At 36.0% G+C, this 20,052-nt stretch overlaps 1 protein-coding gene across 8 annotated transcripts in view; it reads left to right on the top strand.

Annotated features, from left to right (window-relative positions):
• Positions 1 to 20,052, top strand: part of MICU1 (mitochondrial calcium uptake 1) — a 238,341-nt gene that overhangs the window by 47,694 nt on the left and 170,595 nt on the right. For all 8 annotated transcript variants that reach the window (XM_007478360.3, XM_007478357.3, XM_056799458.1 and 5 more), the window contains one exon: positions 12,492 to 12,654. In XM_007478360.3, the coding sequence (XP_007478422.2) occupies positions 12,492 to 12,654 (163 nt within the window). The remainder of the gene's footprint in view (positions 1 to 12,491; positions 12,655 to 20,052) is intronic.

Genomic DNA, 20,052 nt, shown 5'->3' with positions numbered 1-20,052 from the left:
TGTACCCCAAAGAGATAATGGACACAAAGACTTATACAAAAATATTCATAGCTGCGCTCTTTGTGGTGGCCCAAAACTGGAAAACGAGGGGATGCCCATCAATTGGGGAATGGCTGAACAAACTGTGGTATGTGTTGGTGATGGAGTACTATTGTGCTAAAAGGAATAATAAAGTGGAGAAGTTCCATGGAGACTGGAACAACCTCCAGGAAGTGATGCAGAGCGAGAGGAGCAGAACCAGGAGAACATTGTACACAGAGACTAATACACTGTGGTATAATCGAACATAATGGACTTCTCCATTAGTAGTGGTGTAATGTCCCTGAACAACTTGCAGGGATCCAGGAGAAAAAAAACACCATTCACAAGCAAAGGATAAACTATGGGAGTGGAAACACCGAGAAAAAGCAACTGCCTGAATACAGAGGTTGAGGGGACATGACAGAGGATAGACTCTAAATGAACACTCTAATGCAAATACTATCAACAAAGCAATGGGTTCAAATCAAGAAAACATCTAATGCCCAGTGGACTTACGCGTCGGCTATGGGGGTGGGGGGGAGGAAAAGAAAATGATCTATGTCTTTAACGAATAATGCTTGGAAATGATCAAATAAAATATATTTAAAAGATGAAAAAAAAATAAATGAAAAGGTCTCTTCTCTGGAAAACTCCTGTTCTCCCCTCCCCTCTGCAACTCAATTGGATCCAAGTCCTATTCAACGTTCCCTCCCTAGCATGAGATTGGCCCTTTTATAGACCAATCCCACGCCAGGAAGTAGCAGGGAGGGAACCCTGGGAGGTGCAGGGCATTCTGGGGATGTAGTGCCCCAGCATACAATTTTTTTTTAAAAACCCACAACTTTCAGCAGATGGATGTTGTAACAGTTCTCATACCAATAAAGTTTAGCCTTTGCCAGCAGACATAAATATATAGAAAGTCTTTGTAAAGGCAATGTGCTTCTAAAGTGCTTATAAGCTTCTTATGTTTTTGTGATTTTTCCTTTCTTGGCATACTAGAATCAAGAAGATTTTGATTTAATATATTTGGAGAATTGGATTTAATACTTAATGGGTCCAATTGTAAAGGCATATTGTTGGTGACCTAGTTATTCACATCGTGATTTAATTTCTACGTCAATATTGATTCAAACTTCCTAAGGCTTAGTTAGCTGACATGAATTTTTTTGTTATTTTTAAAAATTATTTTCTAACCTGACATGAATTGGAAAATCTTGATTAACATAAGGTAGTTTTGGGGATCTATATTATTCAAATGACCATTTTTTCATCAGTCACAACTTGGCTTGAAAGAGGATGTATGATACTTTTTTATTCAACTTAGAACATGATAATATCATGTTCCTATCTATTTTGTTATGTGTGACATGCTTTATTTTATTTTAAAAGTTTTTATTGATTCCTTTGGCTTTCATTTCTGGACTTCACTGCCTTCCTGCTCCTACATCAACTGGAGAATCTTCTCCTTATAATAAAGAAAAAGTTTTAAAAAAACATAGTAACAAACACAGTGGCCTAGTCAAGCAGTGCACGTGTTATTTTGTCTGTCATACTTCAGAGGTGTTAAACTGTTGGCAGAGCTCCTGAGTGCTTCAGGAACTAAATTAAAATGTAGGTGGGAAGTGTTTCTCAAAATATTGAAAATACAGTACGACATAGGTAATGTTAATTTGTGATTTTCTAAGTCAGTATGTGGCCTGCAAGGGTATTTCCAATTTAGGTCACAATTTTTAACTTCAGATTTTTTTAGTATATTTGAAGATGACTTACTAAGTGTGGGTTCTTAGGCTAATCATTTAATCTTTCTGGATCTCAATTTTCATAATTATTAAATGAAAAAGTTAAACTAAGTAATTTCAAAGGTCTCTTTTGCTCTAAAGTTATGTTCTTATGATATGCCATTTCTTCTTTAAGGGTCTGTCTTGAACACTTAGTATGGAATAAAGAAACCAAAGTTATGAAGCCAAATTAGTGAATTCCTTAATCTTTGATATCTAAAAATGTTAAATTTCCTATTAAACTCTGCTCTTTTCTTCAGGAATGCTTGAAAGTCTTCTATTTAATTAAAAATCCATTTTTTCCCCTGAAGAATTGTACACTTTTACTGGATAGTTTGTTTTTGGTTATAATCCTAGCTCCTTTGCCTTCTAGAATATCATTCCAAGCCCTCTGATCCTTTAACTTGGAGGCTACTAAGTCTTTTGTGTTCTTGACTGTAGCTCCATGTTATTTGAATTTTTTTTAGTTAATTTATAGTACTTCCTTTTTCTATGGGAACTCTAGAATTTAGCTATAATTTTGGAGTCTCTTTCAGGAGATGATTGATGTCTTCCTTCTATTTCTATTTAACCCTCTGGATCTAGGATATTGGCTCAGTTTTCCTTGATAACATATTGAAATATGTTTTGTTTTGTTTTTATTTAATCTTGGTTTTTAAGTAGTCTTGTAATTAAAAAAAAAAATTTAACCTTTACCTTCCATACTAGAATCAGTACTGAAAATTAGCTCCAAGGCATAAGAGTGGTAAGGGATAGGTAATGGTGGTTAAATGACTTTTCCAGGGTCATACAGCTAGGAAGTATCTGAGGCCAGATTTAAGCCCAACATCTCCCATCTCTAGGCCTGGCTCTCAGTGATCTAGTGATTGATTATAAAAGTTTCTCTCCCAGGAACTGCCACCCGGAACATTGCTGGACTGAGATCTCCCAAAACTGCTATTGCTACTGCTGCTCTGATGCCTTCAGATATTGCCTCTGTTGCTAATGCCACCCCACTCCAGTGTCACAGACCTTTCTTGCCAATCCTCCAAGCTGTCTTAGGCTATAAAATGTCTCACCCTGACCTTTGGTTGTCTCTGCCACTGCAATATTCAATTTGAAGTGTTATTTTAAAGTTGTTTGGAGGGTAATATTTGGAGAGTTCAGTTAGGTAATTGCCTTTCTTCCAGCATCTTGACTCCATCTCTACAATTTATTTTTTAAAAGAAATGATATAGGAGTCAAGATGTCCGCATAGAAAGAGCAGGAGTTCAGACCTCTAAATACCCTTCCTTACTGATCACAAACTGAATGGTCCTAGGGGACTGAAAATCAAACCTAACAACAAGACAGAGCCTAAACCCTCCTGCTGGACTTAATTTAAAAGGTACACCCCCACAAAAGCCAGAATCTGGGAACACTTGGGTTTAAGGGGAAGTTAGGAGGAAGGTCCGAGGACCCCCCCCCCCCGAACGCTGAGACTCCAGTGGCAGTGGGAACCTCTGAGCAGGCAAAGGTACTGGTCTGGAGGGTGTACCTTGCGGGTAGGGCAGTGCCAAGCCCGGAGCGTCGAGCACAAATGGCGGGAAAGGAGCTGGAGAGGGAGCTGGCATCATGGTCAGAGCCCTGGAGATCTTCCATACTGCTCCAGCCTTCCAGGAAGTCTTTGGCCTCAGAGCACACCTAGCCCAACCCAGCTGAACTTAATCCCATCAAAAGTCTTCAGAACTCAGGGAAGCCTAGGCTGTAACATTGACTGCTGGATTTTAATCCAATCAAAAGCTTCCAGAGGACAGGGAAGGGCAAACTCCAACACTCCTCCCCCCAGAGACTGCACTGAGAGATGTGACAAAGCTCTAATGGGGAGAATGACAGAAAGCGTCCAAACCAAAAAAATGAGTGGAGCAAAAGCACAGACAAATATGGGGAGCAAAGAAGGGGTAAATATGAGCAAACAACAGAAAAAGAAGAAAGACATTACAATTGACAGCTTCTGCACAGGCAACGAACCAAGAACAAACAATACACAGGAGGATGCAAGTAATAAAACAGAAATCCCAGCGAATTGGACACAGACTTTAGAAGAACTCAAAATGCAATTCAAAACACAATTAAGAGAGGCTGAAGACAATTGGAACAAGAATTTAAAAACTAAGATAAGTCATATGGAAACAGAAAATAGTGTTTTGAAAGCCAAAATCAACCAACTTGAAAATGAGGCAAAGGAGATGAGAGGTGAGGCAAAGGAGATGAGAGATGAGGTAAAGAGAATGAAAGATGACCTCCAAAGAAAATCATACCAGAAGGAGAAGGATGACCAAAAAGCCAGGGATGAAATCCAGTCTTTAAGAACCAGAATACAACAACTAGAATCAAGTGACCTCACAAGACAACAGGACACTATAAAACAAAACCCAAAAGAATGAAAAAATTGAGGAAAATATGAAGCATCTCATTCACAAGACAGGATTTAGAAAATTGTTCAAGGAGAGACAATTGAGAATCATTGGTCTACCAGAAGACCATGACAAAAGAAAAAACCTGAACATAATACTACAGGAAATTATTCAAGAAAACTGCCCTGATATTCTGGAACAAGAGGGAAAAGTGGAGATTGAAAGAATTCACAGATCACCTCCTGTTCTTAATCCCCAACTTACAACACCCAGAAATGTTATAGTCAAACTCGGGAACTATCAGACCAAAGAAAAGATATTATGATATTACAAGCTGCCAAGAAAAAGTCATTCAGATACCATGGAACCACAGTGAGGATAACACAGGATCTGGCTGCATCTACACTGAAGGACCGAAAGGCATGGAATATAATATTCTGGAAGCAAGGGAACTAGGTCTACAACCAAGAATCAACTACCCAGCAAAACTGACTATATTCTTACAGGGGAAAGTATGGTCATTCAACAAAATAGAAGAATTCCAAGAATTTGTAAAGAAAAGACCAGACCTGAACAGAAAATTCAATGCCCAAGCACTGAACTCAAGAGAATCATCAAAAGGTAATTTAAAAAAAGAGGGGAAAAAGAAAAACAAAACAAAACAAACAAAAAATACCCCCCCTTTTTTTAAGAGACTCAATAAGTTAAAATGTTATGAATCCCTATAAGAAAAGAGGTCATTGGTAACTCTTAAAAACTGTTGTCATCACCTGGGCAGCTAGAAGAATTACACTTAAAGGGAACAGTGATAAACTATATAGGATGAAAGGACAAGACATAAATAGGTATATAGATATATGCATACATAAATACATATACATATGTATATATGCATATATATACAACTAGAGCTAAAAAAAGAGGTTAATACTAAAAGAAATGGTAAAAGAAACAAATGGGGGTAAATTTATATATTACAAAAAAGCTCATAGCGGGAGGGGGGAGAACATCAATACCCTGGAAGGGTAAAGAGGTTGGAGATAGGAAATACTCAACTCTTACATGCATTGAAATTGACCCAAAGAGGGAAGAACAATCCAATCCGTTGGGGCAGGGAATAGATTTATGCCTTATAGGGGAGTAGAAAGGTAACAAACTGCCTGGTGGGGAGGGAAGCAGTATAAGGGAGGGAGAGGGTAGGGAGTAGTTTTAGAAAGACTACAGGGAAAATAAGGGGGGAAATAAGAAGGGAGGGGCATAGAAACAGAAGGATGGGAACTGTAAGTGTGGGAACTAGGGGGACTGATTAAAAACAAACATTGGTGTAGAAGGAAATAGTGAAAGAAGAAAAGGCAGGACCAGGAGTAGAAATCAAAATGCTGGGAAATACACAGCTAGTAATCATAACTCTGAATGTGAATGGAATGAACTCACCCATAAAACACAAGCAAATAGCAGAGTGGATTAGAATCCAAAACCCCACCATAGGCTGTCTGCAAGAAACACACATGAGGAAGGTAGATACGCATAGAGTGAAAGTAAGAGGATAGAGCCAAATCTACTGGGCATCAACTGATAAAAAGAAGGCAGGAGTCACAATCATGATATCTGACAAAGCCAAAGTAAAAATAAATCTAGTTAAGAGAGATAGGGAAGGTAATTACATCCTGATAAAAGGCAGTATAGACAATGAGGAAATATCCGTACTCAACATGTATGCACCAAATGGCATAGCATCCAAATTTCTAAAGGAGAAACTAGTGGAGCTCAAGGATGAAATAGATAGAAAAACTATACTAGTGGGAGACCTGAACCTTCCTCTATCTGAACTAGATAAATCAAACCAAAAAATAAGAAAGAGGTAAGAGAAGTGAATGAGATCTTAGAAAAATTACAGTTAGTAGACATGTGGAGAAAAATAAATAAGGACAAAAAAGGAATATACCTTCTTTTCAGCAGCACATGGTACATTCACAAAAATTGACCATGTATTAGGGCATAAAAACATTGCAAACAAGTGCAAAAGAGCAGAAACAATAAATGCAACCTTCTCAGATCACAATGCAATGAAAATAATAATTAGTAAGGATACATGGAGAGGTAAATAAAAAATCAATTGGAAATTAAACAATATGATTCTCCAAAACCAGTAAGTTAAAGAACAAATCATAGAAACAATTAATAACTTCATTGAAGAAAATGACAATGATGAGACATCCTTTCAAAACCTATGGGATGCAGCCAAAGCAGCACTCAGGGGGAAATTTATATCCTTGAGTTCATATATTAACAAATTAAGAAGGGCAGAGGTCAATGAATTGGGCATGCAAATTAAAAAACTAGAAAGTGAACAAATTAAAAATCCTCAGATGAAGACTAAATTAGAGGTCCTGAAAATTAAAGGAGAAATTAATAAAATTGAAAGTCAAAGAACTATTGATTTAATAAATAAGACTAGAAGATGGTACTTGGAAAAAAACAAATAAAATAGACAAAGTACTGGTCAGTCTAATTAAAAAAAGGAAAGAAAACAATCAAATTGATAGTATCCAAGATGAAAAGGGAGACCTCACCTCAAATGAAGAGGAAATGAAGGCAATCGTTTAAAATTATTATGCCCAATTATATGGCAACAAATATGGCAATCTAGGTGATATGGATAAATACTTACAAAAATATAAATTGCCTAGACTAACAGAGGAAGAAATAAATTACCTAAACAACCCCATATCAGAAAAAGAAATTGAACAAGCCATCAAAGAATTCCCTAAGAAAAAATCCCCAGGTCCAGATGGATTCACAAATGAATTCTATCAAACATTCAAAGAACAACTAATACCAATATTATACAAACTATTTGACAGAATAAGCAAAGAAGGAGTTCTACCAAATTCATTTTACAACACAAGCATGGTACTGATCCCAAAGCCAGGCAGGTCAAAAACAGAGAAAGAAAACTATAGACCAATCTCCTTAATGAATATAGATGCAAAAATCTTAAATAGGATACTAGCAAAAAGATTCCCGCAAGTGATCATGAAGGTTATTCACTATGACCAGGTAGGATTCATACCAGGAATGCAAGGATGGTTCAATATTAGGAAAACCATCCACATAATTGACCATATTAATAAGCAAACCAACAAAAATCACATGATTATCTCAATAGATGCAGAAAAAGCCTTTGATAAAATACAACACCCATTCCTACTGAAAACACTAGAAAGTATAGGAATAGAAGGGCCTTTCCTAAAAATAATAAACAGTATATATCTAAAACTATCAGCAAACATCATCTGCATTGGGGATAAACTAGAAGCCTTCCCAATAAGATCAGGAGTGAAACAAGGATGCCCATTATCACCTCTGTTATTTAACATGGTACTAGAAACACTAGCAGTAGCAATTATAAAATAAAAGAAATTGAAGGTATTAAAATTGGCAATGAGGAGACTAAGCTATCTATCTCTCTTTGCAGATGATATGATGGTTTATTTAAAGAATCCTAGAGAATCAACCAAAAAGCTAGTTGAAACAATCAACAATTTTAGCAAAGTGGCAGGATACAAAATAAACCGGCACAAGTCATCAGCATTTCTATATATCTCCAATCCATTTCAGCAGCAAGATTTAGAAAGAGAAATTCCATGTAAAATCACCCTAGATAATATAAAATACTTGGGAATCTATCTGCTGAGACAAACACAGGAACTATATGAACACAACTACAAAACACTCTGCACACAATTAAAACTAGATCTAAATAATTGGAAAAACATTGATTGCTCATGGGTGGGACGAGCTAACATAATAAAAATGACAATCCTACCCAATTAATTTACTTATTTAGTGCCATACCCACTGAACTACCAAAAAAACTTTTTTTACTGAATTAGAAAAAACCATAACAAAGTTCATTTGGAAGAACAAAAGATCAAGGAAAACCAGGGGAAAAAAATGCCAAGGAAGGAAGACTTACAGTTCCCGATCTCAAACTATACTATAAAGGAGTAGTTATCAAAACAATTTGGTACTGGCTAAGAGACAGAAAGGAGAATCAGTGGAATAGACTTGGGGTAAGTGAACTCAGCAAGATAATCTATGATAAGCCCAAAGATCCCAGTTGGTGGGACCAAAACCCACTATTTGATAAAAACTGCTGGGAAAATTGGAAGACAGTATGGGAAAGATTAGGTTTAGATCATATCCTACACAAAGATAAACTCAGGATGGATGAATGACCTGAATATAAAGAAGGAAACTATAAACAAATTAGGTGAATATAGAATAGTATACTTGTCAGATCTTTGGGAATGGAAAGACTTTAAAACCAAGCAAGAGCTAGAAAAAAATCACAAAATGTAAAATAAATAATTTTGATTATATCAAATTAAAAAGTTTTTGTACAAACAAAACGAATGCATCCAAAATTAGAAGGGAAGCAACAAATTGGGAAAAACCTCTGATAAAGGTATAATTACAAAACCTCTGATAAAGGTATAATTACTCAAATTTATAAAAAACCAATTGTACAAAAAAATCAAGCCATTCTTCAATTGATAAATGGGAAAGGGACATCAATAGGCAATTTTCAGTTAAAGAAATCAAAACTATTAATAAGCACATGAAAAATTGTTCTAAATCTCTTATCATCAGAGAAATGCAAATCAAAACAATTCTAAGGTATCACCCCACACCTAGCAGATTGGCTAACATGAAGGCAAAGGAAAGTAATTAATGCTGGAGGGGATGTGGCAAAGTCAGGACATTCATTATTCATTGGTGGTGGAGTTGTGAATTGATCCAACCATTCTGGAGGGCAATTTGGAACTACGCCCAAAGGGCGATAAAAGACTGTCTGCCCTTTGATCCAGCCATAGCACTGCTGGGCTTGTACCACAAAGAGGTAATAAGGAAAAAGATATGTACAAGAATATTCATAGCTGCGCTCTTTGTGGTGGCCAAAAATTGGAAAATGAGGGGATGCCCTTCAATTGGGGAATGGCTGAACAAATTGTGGTATATGTTGGTGATGGGATACTATTGTGCTAAAAGGAATAATAAAGTGGAGGACTTCCATGGGGACTAGAACAACCTCCAGGAATTGATGCAGAGTGAGAGGAGCAGAACCAGGAAAATATTGTACACAGAGACTGATACACTGTGGTACAATCAAATGTAATGGACTTCTCCATTAGTGGCAATGCAATGACCCTGAACAATCTGGAGTAATCTATGAGAAAAACCACTATCCACATCCAGAGGAAACACTGTGGGAGTAAAAACACCAAAAAAAACCAAACAAACAACTGCTTGAATACATGGGTCAAAGGGATGTGGTTGAGGATGTAGACTAAATGAACATTCTAGTGCAAACAACAACATGGAAATAGGTTCTGATGAAGGACACAAGTAATACCCAATGAAATTGCGTGTTGGTTGTGGGAAGGGTGGGTGGAGGGGAGGGAGGGAAACAATGTGATTATTGTAACCAAGGAATAATGTTCTAAATTGACTTAATAAACTAATTCAAATAAAAAAAGAAATTATATATTAAATTCAGTACAAGAGCAGAAAAAATTCCTTATTTGTGTTCTGTTCTGTACTTTTTCTTTTATTCTGTTCATTTTAGAAATGTTTTTGCTTGTTTTTTTTCCTACCACCTACCCTCCCTTGTAACAATCAAAACATGTAAAGATATACATATGCATGCATATATACATACACACAGACATGAATGCACACATACATGTGTGTATTCAATTAAATCAAACCAACAGTCTGGTCATTTTTGAGAATTATTTTTCTCATCTGCATATATTATCAGCCACCTCTAATGAAGCTCAAAATATGTTTTATCATCAAACTTTTGAAGTTGCAATTATTCATTGATTTTATTAGAATCCTGACAATTTTCAAAGTTGTTTTTCTTCACATTATGGTTATCATTGTTATCTTGTTCTGCTTATTTCTTTACATTAGTGTATTCAGGTCTTCCCATGTTCATATTCAGCAATCATACTACTTATTTCTTACAGTTCTTTTACTTTCCATGCCACAGGTTTTTTTAGCCAATTACTAATTGTTGGGTACTTTTTTTGCTTCTATCTCTTTTTTTGTGACAAAAAGTGCTTCTGTTGTACATTATTGTATATTATTGTACGCATTGTAAATATTGTACATAAGTCCTTTCTCCATGTTCTTCATCTCCTTATGATCTAGTCCTACTTATACTGAATCACCATATAAAATAACCCAAACCCATTTAGTGATTTGGGGAGTAATGTCCAAATTGATTTCCAAAATGGTTGGACCTAATAATTTATGCTTGATAAAAACATGCAGACTCTTTGATCACTTTCTAGGTGTTAACTATCACTTTAGTAATATGTTTTGGAATTTTCCGAATAATCAGAGTTAGCCTTACTAGACTAGAAATTTCAAATGCTACTTTTTTTTTTTTAGTTAAAGGTAACATTTACTGTTCTCTAATTCTATGACACCTTTCTCATGCACACTATTTGTTGGACAACACTCATAGTTGCTCAGCAATTATATCTATTGGTTCTTAAAATACTCTGAGATATAGCTCATGCAGTCCTGATGATTTGAATTCATCAAGTTACTAAATACCTGCAGTATTAGAATAGGAAGCTTATTGCCCTAGCTAATGTATTCCATATCAATATTTGGGCAGTGCTTTATTCCCTCTATCTATTGATATGAAATCTACCTTCTTGTCACTTCCATCCATTTTGGTTCTCCCTTGAGAATCAAAAGAATAAATATTAAACCATTTTTCACAATGCAGTTCTTTAGATATTTTAATAAGTGTTTCAGTCTGTCACCACAGCAGACCTTCACAGCCTCATGAGCCTTCTCTTCCCCAGGCCTTGTTTGTTTGGTAGTTTTCTTACCCTATGCATCCAGTTCCTCTCAAGGTTCTCCAATATATCAGTTTCTCTCTTAAGATGTGCAGTACAACACTAAACATGGTACTATAGTAGGAGTCTGACCCATGTAGATACAGGAAGATTATTTTCTCTTTTGAGCCAAGTCTTGTAATTTTATTCTTATACTAAATTCTGTGATATGCAGCCTACAATTGTTTTAGCATTTTTAGGGAACTAGGTCCTACTTCACTTATAATTAATGACATATATACATACCATTTCTGGATGGTTCTTTGAATGGCCGTGATTAGTAGAGGAATTCACCAAGTTTGCATTAGTAATGAAGGAATCAAAGAATTATCATTAGAATTAATCTCTTTGGAGGGCAGGTCAGTGGCCCAGTGAATAGATAGTACGAGGCCTAGAAATGGGAGAATCCTGGATTTAAATATGGCCTCAGACATTTCCTACATGTGGGAAGTCACTGAAACCCCATTGCCTAGCTCTTACCACTCTTCTTTTTTTCCCTTTTGATTTTTTTTAAACCCTTACCTTCAGTCTTGATTTTTTTTTTAAATCCTTACCTTCAGTCTTAGAATCAATACTGTGTATTGATTCCAAGGCAGAAGAGTGGTAAGGGATAGGCAATGAGGGTTAAGTGACTTGGCCAGGGTCACACAGCTGGGAAGTGTCTGAGGTCAGATGTGAACCTAGGACCTCCTGTCTCTAGGCCTGGCTCTCAATCCACTGAGCTACCCAGCTGCCCCCTCCCCTTTGATTTTTAAAACCTCAAAACATATACCCAAATAAACAAGTGATAAATCATATGTTTTCATCTGCATGCTTACTCCAACAGTTCTTTCTCTGGAGGTGGATAGCATTCTTTGTCACAAATCTGTCAGAATTTCCCTGGATCATTGTATTGTCAATAATAAGTCTGTCATATTTGATCATTCCACAATATTGCTCTTACTGTGTACAATGTTCTCCTAGTTCTGCTTATTTCACTCTGCATAATTTCACATAGGTCTTTCCAGCTCTTTCTGAAATCATCCTGTGCATCATTCCTTACAGAACAATATTATTCCATCATCATCACATAGTTTATTCAACCAGTCCTTAGCAAAAGGATGACATGAACAGTAGCTCATGTGGCTATTGATAGTCAAGTAAACTTTTCCTAACTGAAACTTGCAATCATTTTTCCAAATGTTTTTGTTAATTTTTCTAAATTGATGCCTATGTATAAATTTGAATAAAATTGGTACCATCATGTGACCGAGGAATATTGCTTGAAAATAGTAGTTGTTAAAGTGTTTCCCTTATAGGATTATTATGAATATCAAATTAGATGAAATATGTAGAATCCTCTGTTAAAATTGAGCTGCTCATATAACACTAATGATCTTAAATTTATTTTTTAGGTGATGGAATATGAGAATAGGATTCGTGCCTACTCCACTCCTGACAAAATTTTCCGTTATTTTGCTACTTTGAAAATAATAAGTGAATCTGGTGAAGCTGAAGTGTTTATGACACCACAAGATTTTGTGAGATCCATAACTCCAAATGAAAAGCAGCCAGAAAGTAAGTTGGTGGAGCAGAATGGAGAGACTTGTTGATTTAACGGCTTTGAAACTATTTTTTATATATATGTTTCATGAATAATACTCTTTAACATCTATATCCTTCTAAGTATTAATCTCAGCTTTATTACAACATAGTTATTAGTCTTATTCCTTTGTGAAAAATAAGAACTTTAGGTTAAGACCATATCCACATTATCAAATGTGGATGAATTTCTGTCAATATAAGGGCAAGAAAGGAGTATTCACAAAACCTGCAGTAACCTTCTGTTGTATGAGACCCCCAAAGAAACTTCTTTCAAATAACTAAGCTAAATCTTGGTGCTTCAATGCTAAGAATATTTCCTCTTTTGACAATAGGAAAAATATGGTTCTTATTTTACTTAAATTTAATGCTTAACATCATCAAAACTGCCAGAGGAACCAAGGCACATAGAGGTTACTTAAAGTCTTTTTTCCCTACTACTTGTCATAAAAGCTGATCCACAATGATAATGCAGGGACTTTCTTCTACTCCTCTATGCTTTCTTGGGCTCTCTGTTATTTCTGCTCTTACTCCACTTCCCATCTTCTCCAGACTTTACCCTGTCATTAACTAATTCAACATTCTGCTGTTTCCTACTCTCAAATACCTTTCATATTCATTACCTTGCTCATCCTTGGCCATGCCTTAGCCTGGAACTGTTTCTACCATGCACTTCCTCCTCTTCTACTCACTTGTTACTGAATGCACTTGAAGGAAGGGACATAACAGTGCTGCCTGGAAATATGCCAAATCTGTTATCCAACTTCAAATGGGTCCTCACTTCAGCCAGGCAGTCCTTTTATTTTTCACTGTTTGATTTCCTGTCTCACTCCCCTCAGAAGCTATTCCAGATCATGTCTTCTTTGTTCAAGCTTCCTATATTTCCACCTTCTCGTTCAGTTGAGGACCCCACCTTTGACTTGACTGGAAAAATGGACGTTGTTCAACAAGCTCTCTTTTTTCTTTTCTCTTCATCTAAAAATCCCCTGATGTCTTTATCCCCTACTCTTTTCTTTTGTCTTCTAAGACCTGCAAATGAAGTTGCATTTCTTGCCTAGGTCAACCCCACTACATGTGGCTGTGATCCCATCCCCTTCCTTTTCCTTCAGAAGCTTGCCACCTCATTCATTCTCATATCTACAACCTTTCCTTAGCTGTAGGTTTCACACATGCTCACTTTACCCTCACCTTAAAAAAATAAAAACAAAAAAAACCTTTTACTAGGTCCCAACAATTCCTTAATCTGTTTATCCTTTACCTCTCTTCCTTTCTCTTCTTTTCTAAGTAGCTATCTATACTTGCTGCCTCCATTTTCTGTTTACTTGTTAGCCTTTTATAGTCTGGCTTCTGATCTCATCAGTCAAATGGAAATATTCTCCCCTGCCTTACCGATGAATTCTTACTCAATCTAATGGCCTTTTTTTTTTTTAATTCCCCATGCTTTTTGACTTACTTTTTTGTATTTGCCACTTTTTCCTCCTGGATACTCTCCCCTCTTCTTCTCTACCTGCCTAACCACTCCTCAGTTTTCTTTGCTAGTTTATCATCCACAAAAATCACACTGTCTACTATGATTGTTCCTCCAGGATCTTTCCCCTCTATTCTCTTTCTAAGTGATCTTATCAGTTCCCAGGGATTTAATGATTATGTCTGTACCATGGACTTTCAGCTCTAGATATTCTGCTCCAATGTCTTCTGGAACTTCAATGCCACATCATTATTGGATTCCCCAGAAACATCTCAAGCTCAATAGATCCAAAACTATGGTTATACTTCTTTTGTGCTTTAAGCACTTCCACTCTTCTAGACTTCTTCATAATCATGACTTTATCCTTAGCTCTTCACTTTCCCACACCCCACACAGTCAGCCAGTTGCTAATTCTTTCCATTTCTACCTGCACAGAACTTCACATCTGACTATTCTCCCTCCCCTAAATAGCTACCACCTTAGTTTAAATCCTAATCTCAATTAGAGATTGGGTAATTTAGGGCCTACCATTTTTAGTTGACTTGATCATTTCAACCTGAGTTCAGAATGGGGAACTCTGGTAACTGAAGCAAAAAGGAGTAAGTGAAGCCATTCTTAAGATCCCATTTAATGCTATGTAGTTTGAAACAGAACTTCTTGTAAAAATTTCAGTGGGAAAATGAAGATTTTTCAATGTATTTACAGGGGAACTGAGGCAAGAAAAACATTTCCATTTTCAGCTTTAGGCAGTATCACCATTGCTAGTGATTCAGCTCTGTGACCAACAATTTCACTTGAGTTTCACTATCAAGTTCTGTCAAGTTTTGACTAGTGTCTTTGTTGTCAGAAAATGAATATTTTTTTGTCAGAAAATGAGTCAGAAAGAAGGCGATAGCAAAATTCTCTTACATGATGTCTTCCAGTGGATAAATGTTTTATAAGAATTTTCTTAGGGAAAACATGAGCCAATATTGCACATTGGGATTTGGCAAGGTAAAGAACACTGTACATGAATATTGTAATGATTTCTACTTTACTGTCAAAATATTTTTGGTTGGATGCTTCCCCCTCCCCCTTCTTTTATATCAGAAAATATATGGGATTTGAAAATCCAATCCTTTTCTTAGTTATAGTTTCATGTTTTAAAAATTATACACATATTTACACACACACACACATATATATGTATATATATATATATATATTCAGGCTTTGTTGCAGTGCTTTGAGTCTGATGAAGGCAGTTGGCAAGTGACCAAGATCATGGCCTAGCTGGCCCCACCTCAGGTTACTGCTTATCCTGGAGTAAGTTCAAGTCCTTTGTGGTGTTAACAAATGAAAGGGAGTGTCTCCTTCATAGAACTGTATGTGCTTATCTACCCTATGGAGAATGGCTCTCTCAATTACCTACCCAAAAGATGTTGAGAATGTTATTAAAGGAGTCTTCCCTTTCTCTGAACATGATTAAAAGAGGCTTTCGACTTCTAAGTGAGGAAATCTTCAAAATCCCTCATCTGAAACAATTGCATCTCCTTATCATTATTCCTAAATATTTCTTTCACTTCCTGCTAAATCTTGTTTGACTGCATCTCTGGAAAAATAAAGTTAAAACTATTCCTTCTGGGATTAGATCTCACAAGCAGTAGGGAGCCATTGAAGATTTTTGAGAAGAGGAGGGATGTGCTCACACTCTTGCATCTTTGGCAGTTTGGTAGGCATCTACAGACATCCTGTGGATTAGAGAGAGTTACACTTGTCCCACATACTAGAAAAATATTACTTTCCTTTTGAAAGATGAAAAATATACATAGAACTAATGAGAAAGAATATGTATTTGTGTGTGTGTGTGCATTGAATAATGCCAAGATTAGATAGATAGATAGATAGATAGATAGATAGATAGATAGATAGATAGATAGATAGATAGATAAAGAATGGCAAGGGGACCTGGATAGAATCCTGCATTTCTGATGGACAAACAGCTTGGTGGCAGTTGAGAGACAGCAAAGGATTGTGGGTAGAGAACTGTGAGCTGAGGAGAATTCTGGCCAGCCCCAGGACTTCAAGATTTGGAAGGGAAGGGGAGAGGACTTTTCCTGGGTGGCTAAGGAGATCTGAAACCAGGAGAGGGAGAAGAGCCAGATTTTCCCGCCTATCTGTGAACCTGTTTCCATCAAGGAATTTTCTACTACCTTTTCTCCATCTGCCTACAAGAATCCTTGACTCAGAAGAAGTTTGGTTTGGACTCTCTCATCTGAGACAGCCTTCCTACTTCTTTCTGGGTCTCCCTTTGCCTTCTTTGAATTTGATTTGTATTTAGTGATTAGAGATATTAGATTAGAAATAAAGAAGACTGACAGCTGGAAAGGAGGCAGAGTCCTTTGGGACTTGGACTCAAACCGTTAGATCTGGCAGTTGGGGAATTTTAGCTTTTCAGGGCATTCTGCACCCTTTTCCCTTCAATTCCTTCCTTTCCCTTTCCAAAATAAATCTTAGTTTAATCAGTTCTGGGTTTAGCCTATCTTCAATAACAAAAGGGGGTTGAGTGATAGGAGACAGAATCCAAAGGGTGAATCCTGTCCCATCTGTGGAAAACGAGATCTGATCTGCCACAACCCTCCATAGAGGAGGGCTTGACTACAAACCCTTTGCTCTGAAACATCTGCCTGGGATATAACATCTTTCCCTGCAGGTGTGTCCACATTAGGTCTCCAGGGATATAGTTTGTAAAAATATCCTGTGGAAAAAGAGATAGAAAAGTTTCTTTCTGTCTTTCTAAGGTTGTCTCAAGCTCTGGTGTCAGCTAACCTAACCCCAGGGAGGGAGAGATCTTGCCATCTTTCCTTCCATCCTTTGATTCATACCTCAACATCCATATTTCCCTTACAACATTTCCCCTCAACAGTTTCACTGGAGCTTACATCTTTCTAGTGAGACAAACCTTTCTACCCCCTCATCATTAAAAAAAGAAGGGAACCATCTCCCCCATCTTTTTTTTAACAATAGATAGATATAAACATGTGTGTCTATGTAGTAATGGAGGGAAGCAATTGATATCATTTATCTATAGTATTAAGAAGAAACAAATTTGGAAAATAATATTTTTTGCTTTTAAGGATGGAAAAATAGTGGATCAGGAGCCTTTTTTAATTAAAATATTATTAAGTAAAGTCTGAGACAGCTAGAAGGTGCAATGGATGGAAGGTGCACTTGGAATAAAGAAGACCCATCTTCCTTAGTTCAAATCTGGTTCAAAAACTTACTAACTGTTGTGCCTGGGCAAATTACTTACTCATGTTTGCCTCAGTTTCCTCAACTGTAAAATGAACTGGAGAAGAAAATGGCAAACCACCTCAGTATCTTCCAGATCTTTGCCTAAAAACCCCCAAAAGGGGTCACATAGAATCAGACACAACTGAAAAGACTGAATAGCAAATATAAAATCTGAGACATATTAAGCAAGGTAACACTGAATGTGAGCTGTTTAAAATAGTAACCATTCTAAAGGTCATTTTGTCACAAGGAATTTCTATCTCATAAGAAATCTTTACATATTCTCATATATTTAAAGAATTTGGAAGTGAACTGCATAGTTAAGTTTTTAAGATGCTCAGACTATTCTAGGTTTCATGAAATTAAAATGCTGATAATTGTCTAAATGATAATCACGAGACACTTGAATTTACCTAACTTTTAAAAGTTTGATAGACATGTAGCATTTTTCGTTCATTTAGAATACTAGCTCATTAACATAATTTATAATTTGATGTTGCAGAAGCAGAGTGTACATTAGTTATATGAAGTTTTCATTAAGTAAAAAATTAATTTTAATTTATCCAATGTATTCCTTTCAGGACCAATTAAATCAGCTTAATAATTTTGTGTTTTCACACAATTTTTATTGTGTGAGTAGGGATTAGGATAATACTTCCATAGCATGGATAATGCAAGTCCACCAGTGTAGGGAATACAACCTCACTCTCTGAAAACATACCTATTTCTTTGTCCAGAGTCTCACATTTTTCCTTCTTAAATTGTAAAATTTAAAAATATAGCAATAGTAATGGCTAATAACTGTGCTGTGCATGTTATAGCATTTGAGGTTTACAAAAAAAATTATCCTCTCAAGATTAGATGCTATTATTGTCCTCATTTTACATATGAAGAAATTGAGGCTTAATGGCTAAGTGGCTTACTGTGGGTCCCATTGCCATTGAGTGTCAATAGTCAGGCCTTCCTGACTACAAGTCTCACTTTCCAACTTAACACTATTTCATGACATAAAACAGACATAACTAATAATCTCATCTACACAATACTTTTCAAAGAGTGAGATTTTGTAATAGTGTGAAATTTAAGAGAATTTCAAAATGTGAGTTTGTTGTATTTAGAAACAGTAGTTTATTAGAGCCGTATCACAGTGAAGCTAAGATAAAGAGAGATGAATAAACATGGCCTTTCCAGTGTCACCCAATTGGCAATTTTCCTCAGAACTAAGTCTTAGGGGGGCAGCTGGATAGCTCAGTGGATTGAGAGCCAGGCCTAGAGGCGGGAGGTCCTAGGTTCAAATATGACCTCAGACACTTCCCAGCTGTGTGACCCTGGGCAAGTTACTTGACCCCCCATTACCTAGTCCTTACCCCTCTTCTGCCTTGGAACCATTAAACAATATTGGATTCCAAGACAGAAAGTAAGGGTTAAAAAAAAATTTTTTTTTTAAAGAACTAAATCTTAGTTTCTCTTTAATGTTTGATCTACTTAAAATTTGCTAAATTCCTCTATATAAAATTTCCAAACCTTAAATTAAATTGAAGAAAGGACAGTAAAATTATAATCTAAAACTATGAAAGTTGTAGGAAATTAGGAAAAATACTAAAATAAATAATACCCCAAACCTTTTAAATCTGTGATTTATTTCTTGTTAAGAAGATAATTGGCTATCATTTTTTGAATGTGTGGATTTTTTTCTTTTATATTTTATTCAACCAATAGCTTTTCATAGAAGCAAAGTCTTTTTATTCAGTCTTAAATAGTCATCAAGATTTTCCCAGAACAGAGTTGTATGTTATAGGTCTTCCTTTTTGAGTAGGTGATAGATTAATGAAAAATAATTTGATAATATTTTGCAACAAGCTAATTTGTATTTTAGCTTTAGAAAATGGATGTTTTTCTTCCTCTTTTTAAAGTTAGTTTTCAATCATCAAACATTATTGACTTATGTACTTGGCAGCATTGCAATTGATTTTTGAGGTTTAACCTATCATTTCCCCCCAAAACACATGGAAAAACAATTTTTAACATTTTTTTTAGAAGTTTGAGTTCCAAATTCTCTCTCTTCCTCCCTTCACACCTTTTTTGAGAAGGCAAGCAATTTGATAAAGCTTATCCATGTGCAGTCATAGAAAACATATATCCATATTAGTCATGTTATAAAAAAATACAGACCAAAGAAATGAAAAAATAAAATAAATTTTAAAATAGTAACTTTTGTATTTGATCTGCATTCAAATTCCATCAATTTTTTTCTTTAGAGGTGGATAGCTTTTTTCATCATAAATTCTTAGAAATTTTCTTGGATTTTTGTATTGCTGAGAATAGCTAAGTCATTCATAATTGATCATTGTACATACGACATTGTAGTTACTTTTGTACACTCTTCTCTTGTTTCTAGCCACTTCACTTTATCAGTTCATGTCTTTCCAAGTTTTTCTGACAGCATCTTGCTTATAATTTCTCATAGCACAATAGTATTCCATCACAATCATATTGCACAGCTTATTCAGCCATTCCCCAATTTATAGGCATCCCCTCAGTCTCCAATTCTTTGCCACCACAAAAAGAGCTGCTATAAATATTTTGTACACATAGGTTCTTCCCTCCGTCCCTTCCTCTCTCCCTCTCTTCCT

This window comes from Monodelphis domestica, chromosome 1, assembly GCF_027887165.1.
Source record: "Monodelphis domestica isolate mMonDom1 chromosome 1, mMonDom1.pri, whole genome shotgun sequence".
Taxonomy (NCBI): domain Eukaryota; kingdom Metazoa; phylum Chordata; class Mammalia; order Didelphimorphia; family Didelphidae; genus Monodelphis; species Monodelphis domestica.
This window is presented reverse-complemented; position numbering and strand designations above follow the sequence as displayed.